At 34.3% G+C, this 12,904-nt stretch overlaps 1 protein-coding gene across 3 annotated transcripts in view; it reads left to right on the top strand.

Annotated features, from left to right (window-relative positions):
* RanBPM (Ran-binding protein M) overlaps nt 1-12,904 on the top strand; it is a 42,810-nt gene that overhangs the window by 17,473 nt on the left and 12,433 nt on the right. For all 3 annotated transcript variants that reach the window (XM_085197432.1, XM_085197434.1, XM_085197433.1), the window contains 7 exons: nt 7,966-8,130; nt 8,811-9,001; nt 9,511-9,695; nt 10,353-10,465; nt 11,109-11,260; nt 11,817-11,979; nt 12,628-12,720. In XM_085197432.1, the coding sequence (XP_085053558.1) occupies nt 7,966-8,130; nt 8,811-9,001; nt 9,511-9,695; nt 10,353-10,465; nt 11,109-11,260; nt 11,817-11,979; nt 12,628-12,720 (1,062 nt within the window). The remainder of the gene's footprint in view (nt 1-7,965; nt 8,131-8,810; nt 9,002-9,510; nt 9,696-10,352; nt 10,466-11,108; nt 11,261-11,816; nt 11,980-12,627; nt 12,721-12,904) is intronic.

Consider the following 12,904-nt stretch of genomic DNA (forward strand, 5'->3'; position numbering starts at 1 on the left):
TTTTTCTGGCTCAATGTGAAACTCAGCTTAATCCTCGTGAACTGTACATGTACCCTGAGATCCGGCCGTTGAATCCTGCATATACGAGTTTTCTTAATTAAACCTATATTAATGAATAATACATGATTAGTAGAACAGATTATACCTGGGTTGCCTGGAAAAATCCTGCCGCAATCACCTTTAATTACATTTTTTCGTAACTCGTTTTTGGAGAAAATTGCAGTCATACGTTTTTTATATGAATCGCACATCATTTGAAAGATAATCGCATAAGGAATTGGAAAATTAAGGGTTGCCAGCTCTCAGTCTGCCGCAAGTCTAGGGTTGCCTGGTTTAAAGATGTCACTAAATGTTAATAATTTGCACTCATGTGTTTTTTTAATGAATTATATATCAAATTAAAGCTTATTTTTTTCTGAACACTATAAAACAGGGTTGCCTGGAAAATTCCTGCCGCAAACTGGGGTTGCCAGCGTTTGAAATATTTTATTCCGGTTTCGTTTGACTATGAGAATAGACGATGAAATGCGCGGTCTGCCCTATGTTTTAAAGTAAAATATTATATAATAGAAGGTCAATCTTAAAATCAATGTTTATTCTAATTGTTCACCTGTTAAATGATGATTTTAATCATATTAAGTACACGTAGAAAACTATTTAAAGATGAAGTCATCCTTATTTTTCAAGTAAAATAATGAATCTATAATATTGAGTCTTTGCAAAATCTATTTTCTAAATACTAATATTTATTTAAATTACCATTTTGAAACAACTAAATTATCTAATTAAATAAACGTTTACAAATATCGATCAACTATAAGCTATTAATATACATACATATACATCATGTTTCCTTAATGTAATGAACGGTGACCATTATTGCGGATATTTTTTTAATTAATTATATTGAAAAATACATTTCAATGAACTCTCTCTCTCTCTTCGTCCTCTACTTGTTTGATTTGACAACGCTTGCCGCACCTTTTTTTATCTCACGCAACTTTTAATAATTTGCATAGGGAAGAAATATATATATAATAGAATTATAATAAACAAAACTAAGTTAGCAAAGATTAATTCCAAGAAAATTCGACAGTAATGCCGACTAATAAACGCTATTTACGATTTATGACCAGGAGTCGGCAAATATCAATTAGTTAGTTGGCTATTTTTTACTATAGATAAACATTTTGCAGCGCGGAACAAAGCAAACCACATGCAATAAAATTATTTTCGAAGATGTATTGTTTCTAAATGCAATAAAAGTGTAGATGGTCAAATGAGTTGTTTTTGAGCATATTACTTAGTTACTTACCTTTCGTTTTGGAGTAAAGACGTTTTTACTTGACAAAAATGAAGATGTGTTTTTTGTGCGGCCGGAGTGAAAATGTGATAGAATTTAACGAGGAATCTCTCCAAAAGTGTAAAATGATGTTATTGTTTCGCCAAAAATGAATTTTAAATACAGTAAAATTTTTTTTAATAGTGACACAATGCACATTTTCAGTTATCATTTACAGTGTTACAAAAAGTTCATTGTTTTAAAACAAAAATATCAAGAAGTATTTTTAATTATTTTCTTATGCAAAACGTAAATATACTTTAATGTTTAATATTATATATTTTTATCTATGTAAATTACTTCTAATACAGAATAAAATCTAGACAATTGTGGCAGTGGGATAGTTGCCTCAGTTTTGATTACACTAAGTTAGGGACGTTAGGAGTGATTGCGCTTTATTATAATTATAAGAACAATTCTTTCAGACCTAAATGCCTTAAAAACTATCAGCATAAACGGACAAGTTCTTGCTAGTGAAATTTTTTATTTATAATTTTTTAATAGTTATTATTAAAAATATTTAAAAGTTGCGTGAGAGAAAAAAAATTGAGGCAAGCGTTGTCAAATCAAACAAGTAGAGGACGAAGAGAGAGAGAGAGTTCATTGAAATGTATTTTTCAATATAATTAATTAAAAAAATATCCGCAATAATGGTCACCGTTCATTACATTAAGGAAACATGATGTATATGTATGTATATTAATAGCTTATAGTTGATCGATATTTGTAAACGTTTATTTAATTAGATAATTTAGTTGTTTCAAAATGGTAATTTAAATAAATATTAGTATTTAGAAAATAGATTTTGCAAAGACTCAATATTATAGATTCATTATTTTACTTGAAAAATAAGGATGATTTCATCTTTAAATAGTTTTCTACGTGTACTTAATATGATTAAAATCATCATTTAACAGGTGAACAATTAGAATAAACATTGATTTTAAGATTGACCTTCTATTATATAATATTTTACTTTAAAACATAGGGCAGACCGCGCATTTCATCGTCTATTCTCATAGTCAAACTAAACCGGAATAAAATATTTCAAACGCTGGCAACCCCAGTTTGCGGCAGGAATTTTCCAGGCAACCCTGTTTTATAGTGTTCAGAAAAAAATAAGCTTTAATTTGATATATAATTCATTAAAAAAACACATGAGTGCAAATTATTAACATTTAGTGACATCTTTAAACCAGGCAACCCTAGACTTGCGGCAGACTGAGAGCTGGCAACCCTTAATTTTCCAATTCCTTATGCGATTATCTTTCAAATGATGTGCGATTCATATAAAAAACGTATGACTGCAATTTTCTCCAAAAACGAGTTACGAAAAAATGTAATTAAAGGTGATTGCGGCAGGATTTTTCCAGGCAACCCAGGTATAATCTGTTCTACTAATCATGTATTATTCATTAATATAGGTTTAATTAAGAAAACTCGTATATGCAGGATTCAACGGCCGGATCTCAGTCTAATGTATACGCCTCGCCGGGGCAATGGACCGCTAATATTGTATTTGCAGCTAATTTAGTCTTTTCTCTCGGTCTACTGTCTACTCGCCACGATGGTTCGCATTGTTGCTGTATCGGTATGTCTGTCGTGTGTTATATTATTTAAAATAACATAATATATTTTGTGTATCTAAACATAATATGCCCGCGGTTAATCTGACTTAAGGTACAGTGGGTTACATCGTAACACTACGACTAGATAGCTAGATGATTTATTTCGTCTTATATACTTGTCTAGATTTTTTAATAAATATATAAGCTTTCATATATCTTTGTTTAGCGCCCCTGTTGTTTCTTCGCATCTTGTTATTTCTAGAATGATAGCTTTTCTCGATGAATGGATTATCTAATAGGTACATATTAATAGAAATTTGGTATTTTATATATGGAAAACACTAAGGCGGACCATATTCTGGAATTGGATTCATTTCTCCATTGTTTTTGTCTTGTCTTCGCTCTGGAAAACAGGCAAAGCGCGGCGTTGAGTTTCGCCACTCAACACGCAGTGTTTCGAATTCGAAGAAAAGTGGGAAACGGGAGCATCTGAATGAGGAACAGAGTGTCTTAACACTAGATTCCCAGGCCCCCTACCCTGTAATGTGTGGCATACAGCGTGTAGTTAAATGTAGTTTTCACTATTGTATTTTAGAATCGGTTCATAAATAAAAAAATATATCAATATAACGTATTTAGTTCGACAAAATTGCTACGATTTTTTTATTAAATTGATTGTTACTTTACGTTTGTATATAATATGTTGTCTTTATAGTTTAGTAAATAAATAATAGAGTAGTATAAGCGGGTGAAGCCCCGAGTGATATAAATATATTAACATATTTTATAATCACTATATCTCTATTGTACCTACCTAAGTTCTACAGGCACATGTTATCACTATTAAAAAGTTGTGTAACTTCTGTCTCAAGTTTCACAATCAACTTACTAAAAACCTGTTTCCAAATTTATGTTGTTCCCTAGTTACGTTCCACTTAAATTTCTTTTATATATTATTTCCAAAGGAAATGTCACATATTGAGTTATTTCTTTTCCTCAAAAAAAAGAAAATCCTAAAGCTGCAAGAAACTAAAGCTATATATATATTTTTTATTTTGTTATTTCAATGTGTTGCCATGTAAATAAAACGCATAAAAATGGGTTACCAGTTCCATCTCCATTTGAAAGTCAATGAGGGTTTTCCATACATTACAGTCTCGGTACTAAATTGCTGTAGAGGTAGAGGTAGAGGTAGACTGCGCGTTAGTGACGGCCCGTTGAGTTTTTAGACTTCAGTTGTTAACTTGGAAAAGACTGTCGAGAAGCTCTGAAGTTTCCTACAAAAATCCTCGCGAAACTTTTTCTCTTTATGCAGTTAACTTTTTTATGCAGTTTTGTTTTTAACCATTTGAAATACGACTTAGTTAATTTAACTAATGCTGTGGCAAATTTGGCTGAAAAGTTTTGAAATATATATCTAGTAACTTCTGCTTTTGATTATTTTTTTTCTATTATTGGTTTTGGTTTTTTTAGGGTGCCTTACATGAATGGTAAAACGGGACCCTATTACTAGTGGAACGGAGACAATGAGTGTTGAGTGGCCAAACTCAACGCCGCGTTTTGCTTTGACACCAGAGCGTAGAAATGGAAATATAACAAGCACACTTTGTGCCTCTGCGCTACGATTGGTCTCAAAATATATAACAATATACACAATTCTATATAAATGTTTCATAGCTCTTAGAAAATATTGTTTACAAAAGTATTGTATTCGGCCACCTTACACCACGTGCCGGAAAAACTGGTCCGCGGGCGAACTCAGGTGATCGCCTCGAGTGTAGAGTTACCGTTGAGTTGAGAAATTCTTACTATTTATATCATTTTTGAAGTGTAATACCACACTTGGAGAGGAAAATAGTTTTGTAAACTATGTATAAAAAATTGACGTTGCGACATTTGAACCTGTGATTTTATTATAAGTATAGATTTCATATCCTCTAGCGGGAATCGAACCCACAGCCCGTCGCGTGTACACTCGCACAGCTGTAAACATTGACTATATGTTAGAATGTAAATCGTGTGCGAGAGCGAGTATTGAATCGGTTAGATACGCTTCTTCTGCGTCATTAGATTTCAATTACGTATATTTTTTGCAATGATGCTTTGCTTTGCTTTCACATTTAAATCACACCCCTCTATAAATTTATGTATGTTTTGTTTTCTCATTATTATTGCGTAACTATAATCTATACTTATACTTATCTATACTAATATAATAAAGCGGAAGAGTTTGTTTGTTTGTTTGTTTGTTTGTTTGTTTGTTTGTTTGTTTGAACGCTAAGATCTCTGGATCTACTGATCCGATTTTCATTGTTTTTGTTTTATATGAAAGCTGCATTCTTCAGAAGTGCTATAGGCTATATAACATTACATTACACATATATACTAATATATTTTAAAGTACATTCTAATTTGACATGCAATTTATTCTGCCATGTTAATAACAACCGTCGTCGCTACGCGACCGCGTTCGTTACCGCGTCGTTTTGATATTCATCCTTATGAAAATAAATGTAATAGTCACTTTTAGCATTTCATCTAGATTAAAATTATATTTCTATACAAATTATATTCTTATATTTCAAGCAGGCGTAGCCGCGTCCGGGTCCGCTAGTCTATATATATAAAAGGACTTGTCCTCACTGACTGAGGTAAGACGCACGCACAGCCGTAACCGCTTATGGTAGAAACGTTAAATTTGGACAAAAGTTTACTTTCGTAATCTGGACATCCACTAAGAAGGGATTTTGAAAAATTTTAACCCTAAAGGGGTGAAATAGGGGTTCAAAGTTTGTATGGAAAAAAATTTAAATCGGCACCGATTTTTATAAAATTTTAAATTTAGATTTTTAAAAGTATTTAATTGAACACGTGTTTCATCGTTTTCTAGAATTCTCCTCCTAAGGGTGCAAATAAGGGGTTGAAAGTTTGTATAGGTTTTTTTTAAATCGTCACCAATTTTTATAAAATTTGATATTTACACTCTTAAAAATATTTAATTGAACATACGTTTCATGGTTTTCTAGAATTCACCCCCTAAAGGTGCAAATAAGGGGTTGAAAGTTTGTATGGAAAAATCTTTAAATCGCCACCGATTTTTATAAAATTTGAAATTTAGGCTCTTAAAAATATTTCATTGAACACATGTTTCATGGGTTATTAGAATTCACCCTTACATACGCAAGTGAAGCTGCGCGCGCCCGCTAGTACATATATAAAGAGGCAAAGTACAGCTTCGAGTTCCGCCACTCAACACGCAATGTATCAGGAATTAAGCGAAAAGTGGGAAGCGAAAGTATTAGGATGAGGAACGGAGAGCCTTAACTCTACGCTCCCATATTCCCTCTGTCTAACCTATGTGTATACAGCGTAAAGCTAAAGAATATAGTAGGACTGACTGTGAATTGGCCTACATTGAATAAACAATATTTCTATTTGGATTTCTGTAAGTGTATTTCTTTGATCAGAAACTCATTTAACATACGAAACTATTCAAGGATATCAACGTTACACTTTTTTTTGTATAAAGCAAACGATTTAAGATGTCACGTCAGCGCTGTTGTGAGAAATACTTTGTAGTGCTCTCGCGATCCGGTCGGTTTATCTCACCGTTGTTGTTGTGTAAACTGTAAACACGTGGTTCGTTAACCTGCGCGCGCGTCGCTTTGTTCCAGCCGAAGATGTATGTATGTTGAGAATCGGATTTTGTTACATTTTATATAAATTTGTGACATCTTCACGCTGTATCCCGCACACAGCAGGGTAGGCAGAGGGAACCAAGTGTTAAGACACTCAGTTTTCCACTTTTACGATTGTTATTGATTGCTATTTATTTAATTTGTGTTAAAACGTCCTAACTAAGTGTTTCTAGTGTTAAATAGATTTTTGTGTCTAGGATATTAAAAAAAAACTAATAATTTTTTTTTAAGATTTCTTTATCTATGATTTTGCTGCTTTTGAACTATTTTTTTTTAATATGACAGTATAAATGTCTAATATTATCAGTATTTATTAAATAACAAGGATACAAAATAGCTAATCAATTTTGAGCCTTTCTTCGCTGTAACAAATTTGTAAATACATAATTTGCTTGTAAATTTTTTGGCGAATCTTGTGTTTCTGTGAATGTGTTTTCATGTTTTGATATGCGAGGTCGTTAACATTCTCAGTGACTTCGCACTTGGCCGTCGTTCAATGTGTGAAGCTAGTTTTGCGTAAATTAAAGTAATTGCGTCTGTTCGCTCTGATAACATATGGCGACGAATTTGATAGGCAGGTAGGCCTAGTCTGATAAATGTCGGAGATGAAAGCTTCAAAAAAACCGAATAAAACACTCAACACAGTGTCTCGAAAATTTAATAATGCGTTGGAAACGAAGTATCTTAACACCGAGATACAGCGTGAATTCATAAGAAAAAGTAGTTGATTTGTGGTCAATAGGTACATTATATCATATTTATTTATTATTTTAGATTTATGATTATACTGTATTCTGTATTTACCACCAGTAAGTCAGTTCACTCTCTTCATAAATAATCTTCATATTCTATGACTAATACCAAGACGACGACGTCAAAATATTTACAAATATTGGGAGTTCGAATCCCACATGAAGTTTGGATAGAAATGACGGCGATTTCGTAATCTTTAAAAATATTTGTTTAACATCCTTGTCTTTAATAGAACGCCGCTTAACACATTGAAATGCATGCTAACTATCAATTTAAAAAAAATAAAGCTTTACATTTGGTGTGATGTGAGGTAATGACACTCAATTCCTCGCTTAATCGAAAAATAGCTTAATCGAAAAATAACTTAAATATCATAATTTCTCCCAGTGGGATCGAATCCACTACCCTTGCATTTTCATTCATATGTTGTCCTACTACGCCACGACAGCCTCAAATATAATAATTGTTTCCACTAAAAATAAATTTGTCTACCCTATTGTGTGCTGTATACAGCGTGAAGTTGATTTTAATTTTATTTATACAAAAGTAGTTAATATGAACAAAGGTGAACCGGTAATCTAATATAGAACCAATGGTTTTCCAGGTCACGGCAAAACCCACAAGGACGCGGCGAGCGTCCGCGCCACGCACCCTATACCGGCGGCGTGCGGCCTCTACTACTTCGAAGTGAGGATAGTGTCGAAGGGGCGGGACGGGTACATGGGGATAGGACTGTCGGCCCATGGGGTCAATATGAACAGACTTCCTGGTGAGTTTCCTGGTACATTTTGTATTAGTGAATATGAATTTTTCTGAAAATAAAATAAGTCCATGAGTTGCAAAGATGTGATTGTAAACGTGTCAGGTTGTGGGTAAGATTCCCACTCGAGGAAATGAAATATTTAATATTATCATTTCTTCGCTCTGGTGTCGAGGCAAAGCGCGGCGTTGAGTTTCGCCACTCGAACACGCAATGCCTCCAGAATTCGGCGTACAGTGAAGAACGATGTGTCTGAACACTAGGTTCCTTGCTACAGTTACGGGATTCAGCGTGATCTCAATATTTGATAGCTTTTTAAAAAAGATCAGAAGAAAATGCAATATTTCAAGTTAATAGTAATATTAATAGAGTCATGAAAAGAACTGTTATTCGTCTATATCTCAAGGTACATTTTATTCTTATGCACTTAATTCGAGCAGTTGCTGAATATATAAGCCAGGAGTATCAAATAGCATTGTAGTGATTTTCAGCATTTCTTGTTCGTTTCCATTATAAATTGATATTCTTATTTATAAAATTACGGCAACATTTTTTAACGTAATACATAGTTTTGAAATATTTGTTTAATGAACTTTAGCGAACTGGTAGTAAAATATTTGACGATAGATATTTCAATTTAATTTCCAACTAATTATTATTAATCCACAACTTCAACACCTTTTAACTAGGTTGGGACAAACACTCGTACGGCTACCACGGCGACGACGGCCACTCGTTTTGCTCGTCCGGCACCGGCCAGCCCTACGGCCCGACCTTCACCACCGGCGACGTCATCGGCTGCGGCGTCAACCTCGTCGACAACACTTGCTTCTACACTAAGAATGGGCACCATCTAGGAATTGCTTTTAGGGGGCTGCCTGTGAGTGTAGTGATTTTAGTTTTTTTATTGATTTGAAGATAAATATAATTTATGTATATATAAAAATGCGGCCAGTCAGTAGCAGTCGCAGCAGTATAAGCGTGTGACTGTAAATGCGACAGGTTGTATTTTTGTTTCCTACTCGAGGAAATGAAATATTAAATATTTTCACTTGATCTGGCATTGAGGTCGGCGTTGAGTTCTGTCACTCAACACGCAATTCGTCGAAAAGGGAAAAACGACAGTGTCTTATTACTAGGTTCCCAGGTTTTCTTTCTGTTTCTGTTTTCTGTGCGGGATACTGCGTGAAGCTGAATAAAAATGCAACTAGGGAAGCTACCAATGTATATAAATAGCAATTATTCCGTTTCTTAGCGGCTTTTTAGCAGAACTGCCTGCCGATTTGGTGGTTAATTTATGCTCATTCAGTTCAAAGGTACTTGCACAAGTCTATTTAAATAAATCTACATCAAATTAGAAGCGTCTTATCTAAATACTTTTTTCCACAGCCAAACCTCTACCCAACAGTAGGTCTACAAACACCAGGTGAAGTGGTCGACGCTAATTTCGGTCAGCAACCGTTCGTCTTCGACATAGAGGACATGTTGAGGGAACTACGCGCTAGGACTCGTTTAGCCATCGATGAATTTCCTTTGCCAGACGAGCAGGGGCAGTGGCAGCAGGTTTTACATAGGTGAGGGACTGATGAATGACGGGTGAATGATTTATTTTTGATATATATTATAGTGGACATGCTAAGGAAAATCTGTAGTAGGACTTGTTTGGTCATCAATCGGTTTCCTTTGTCTGAAGTGTAGAGATAATGGCAACAAGTCTGTTTTTATGTAGTGGGTATTGGCATAGAGGCTATGTTAAGAAGAGTTCTTAGTGGAACTTGTTTGGCAAACCAAGAATAACCTTTCCCTTTAAGAGAAGAGCAGGGACAGTGGTATCATGTCTTACATAAATAGCTGATGACTTAAGGGAATTAAAGGGGACTGAGGTTTTTGCTTTATGTGTATGGAGTTTTATTTATTGTTACTTTTTTTTAATGGAGTGTTTAATGTTTCCTTTACTTTTTATAGTACAACAATTCTTTTATTTTAAATACAACAAATCAATGAATATAAAACATATATAATAAATAAAAATACTCTTGGCTGGTAAGTGCTGTTGGAACGATTTCTATTATACCCAGAAACCTCAGATTTTTTCCACCACTCAAAACGTAATTTCAGCCGAGAGTGAGGAATTAAGTGTCCCAGAACTAGGTTCCCTTTGCCTACCCTGCTATTTACAGAATATAGCGTGAAGCTAAAGAAATTAACAACTTATCACTAATTATTTCCAGAATGGTATCAACGTATCTAGTCCATCATGGCTACTGCAGTACGGCGCAGGCGTTTTCTCGCGCCACAGGGCAGCCCATTGATGAAGATATAGCTTCTATTAAGAATAGACAAAGTTTGTATATTTTTATAATATGTAATGTATAATTATGTTTGAATTTTTGATTGTAAGGCCGTCGTGGCGCAGTGGAACGGAGTCTCAACTGTGAATGAGGTGGTTGTAGGTAGTTTGATTTTCTCTCGGGGAAATAAATTATTTTCGTTTTCCCTCTCTGTTAAATAAATTGTGACGTAGGGAATAAACAACTCATTATTAATATTAAGAATGGATTATATGTTAAATTAAAAAAATCACTCCTTGTAGGCTTAATAGTTTGACCTATAAATTTATATTTATACTATAAATAAGAATTAAATGACGATGATCTCTTGATAATTTTCATTTCCTTGTCGAAGTAGGCATGCAATTTCACGAATATTAGGCGGTTGGTGGGGAATAGAATTAACACTGGGTTACATTTGTCTACCTTGCTACATATCCTGAAGATGAAAATCAAATAGAAATTTGCAAACTATTTTCTCATCTTCCGTTCATTAATGGTTCGCTTTAGAAATTTCGCGAGTAAAGACTGACTTTTTAATTTATACATTTGAAATAGTGTAATAAAATTTTATACAATGTATCCTAAATAATTAATACATTTAATTAAAGAGATAAACCTAAACACATGATTATCTGACGGTCGCACCACCCCCAGGGATATCCAAACTGGTGCTGCGCGGGCGCGTGGGCGAGGCGGTGGAGGCGGCGCGGCGCCTGTACCCCGGCCTGCTGGAGCGCGACGCCGAGTTGCTGCTGCTGCTCAAATGCAGACAGTTCGTAGAGATGGTCAACGGCTCTGACTCGCAGGTGAGCTGATCGTTTTGTTTTTGAAGGTGACTAAGGTGAAGGAATCTAGTGTATCAATCTTCCTTCCATAAACAGTTTTTGAAGATGATCATTGGATGTTATTGTTTATTATATATTTATAGAATTCTATCGTTGACTATATTAATAAGATGAGAAACTGAAAATAAGTTCACAAATGCCTTTTAAGCGAATTAATTTTGTGCGCTCACATTGCATGTCCACATTTGTTTGTTTTGAATAACATGTTGTTCAATGTGTATAAAAGAAGATAATTTTTCTTTGTGAAAAGTAATAAGAAAAGGAAATATGCAGTGTAGTCTCTGCATATTGCGTTCGGTGCTATTCATTCACTCTGACTGCTCCGCTAGGGATAAAGCGTGAAGCTAACAAGAAGTATCAAATAATAATCGACAATGTAAAATTATCTTTTTAATATTAGAAAAGTACTTATTTTTTAAATATATTCAATTAATTTCCCTGATCTTTCGAGAAATTTTACACCATTACCATTTTATAACATTATCCATCTTTCAACAAAAAAATCTAAACATTTCAGGCCCTCCACTCCGAAGGTTCAGAAAGTCCAGAGGGTACAGAGACCGAAGGTATAGAGGGTACAGAGGGTTCAGAGGGAAGTAACGGGGTGGCGACGTCGGTTATATCTCACACGGGCCGGGCTCCCCCGTTGGCAGCTAACGGCGAGCATATGCATAGTAATGGTGGGTAGTTGCATTTTCTTTCAAAAATATAACAACTTTAAAACTGTCGAAGCGCAGTGAGGCAGTTGGGGGAATATTTTTTTCTCGCTCTGATAAGAAGTCAAGCGTATATGTTGAGTTCCGGCGCTCGACAGGCATTGTCTTCACAATAGGTTACCTCTACCTAATCTGATAAAATCATTATTTTTAACAATATGGTCATCCTATTAAAGGGATAAATACTTTGTATTTATAACATAGTTATGGAATGAACATCAAAATAAGTTTCTAATTACTTAGATTATATATAATTGTAACTCACTTTACCTGCAGCTTCACTCCTATAGGCAAATGAAAATAACTTTAATTATAAATATATAAAATACAAAGAGATGATTAACGTGATATAACATAGTCTGTAGCTTCGGTAGATGGACTCCAATGGATGGATTTCAATTACAACCCAAAGTTTATGAGATTAGAGCGTTGTATAATTTTAGTATAAAAGTAGATGAATATGTACTATTTTCTTGAATATAAAAATTTTAACATAGCGCGATTTAAACCCGTGCTCTGACCATTACACTACACTTTCTAGTCAAGCTACGTCTAAATTGTAAAAAAGTATTTTTCTCTCATATATATATTCTATTTATCATTTATTTCCAGGAGTATCAGAATGTCCGGATACAGATCTAGATACGGAACTCCGGCACAGCTGCGACGTGGACATGGCGCCCCCCTCCAATGGGGAACACCATGGTATGTGCTTGCCTAATATCTGTATAATCCTTCCCATTCCTCAGATGTCCCTTTTGATTATAATTTTCCATAGATTTTTTTCCATTGATTTCTTTCCGTTTTTATGTAAAGTTTTCTTCCAATATTCCTTTTTTCTAGACTCATTTGGTTTTTTTTTCTTAGTATAAATCGTTGCATTTTATTT

This window comes from Heliconius melpomene, chromosome 14, assembly GCF_056956725.1.
Source record: "Heliconius melpomene rosina isolate 202511_hmr_F chromosome 14, ASM5695672v1, whole genome shotgun sequence".
NCBI lineage: Eukaryota > Metazoa > Arthropoda > Insecta > Lepidoptera > Nymphalidae > Heliconius > Heliconius melpomene.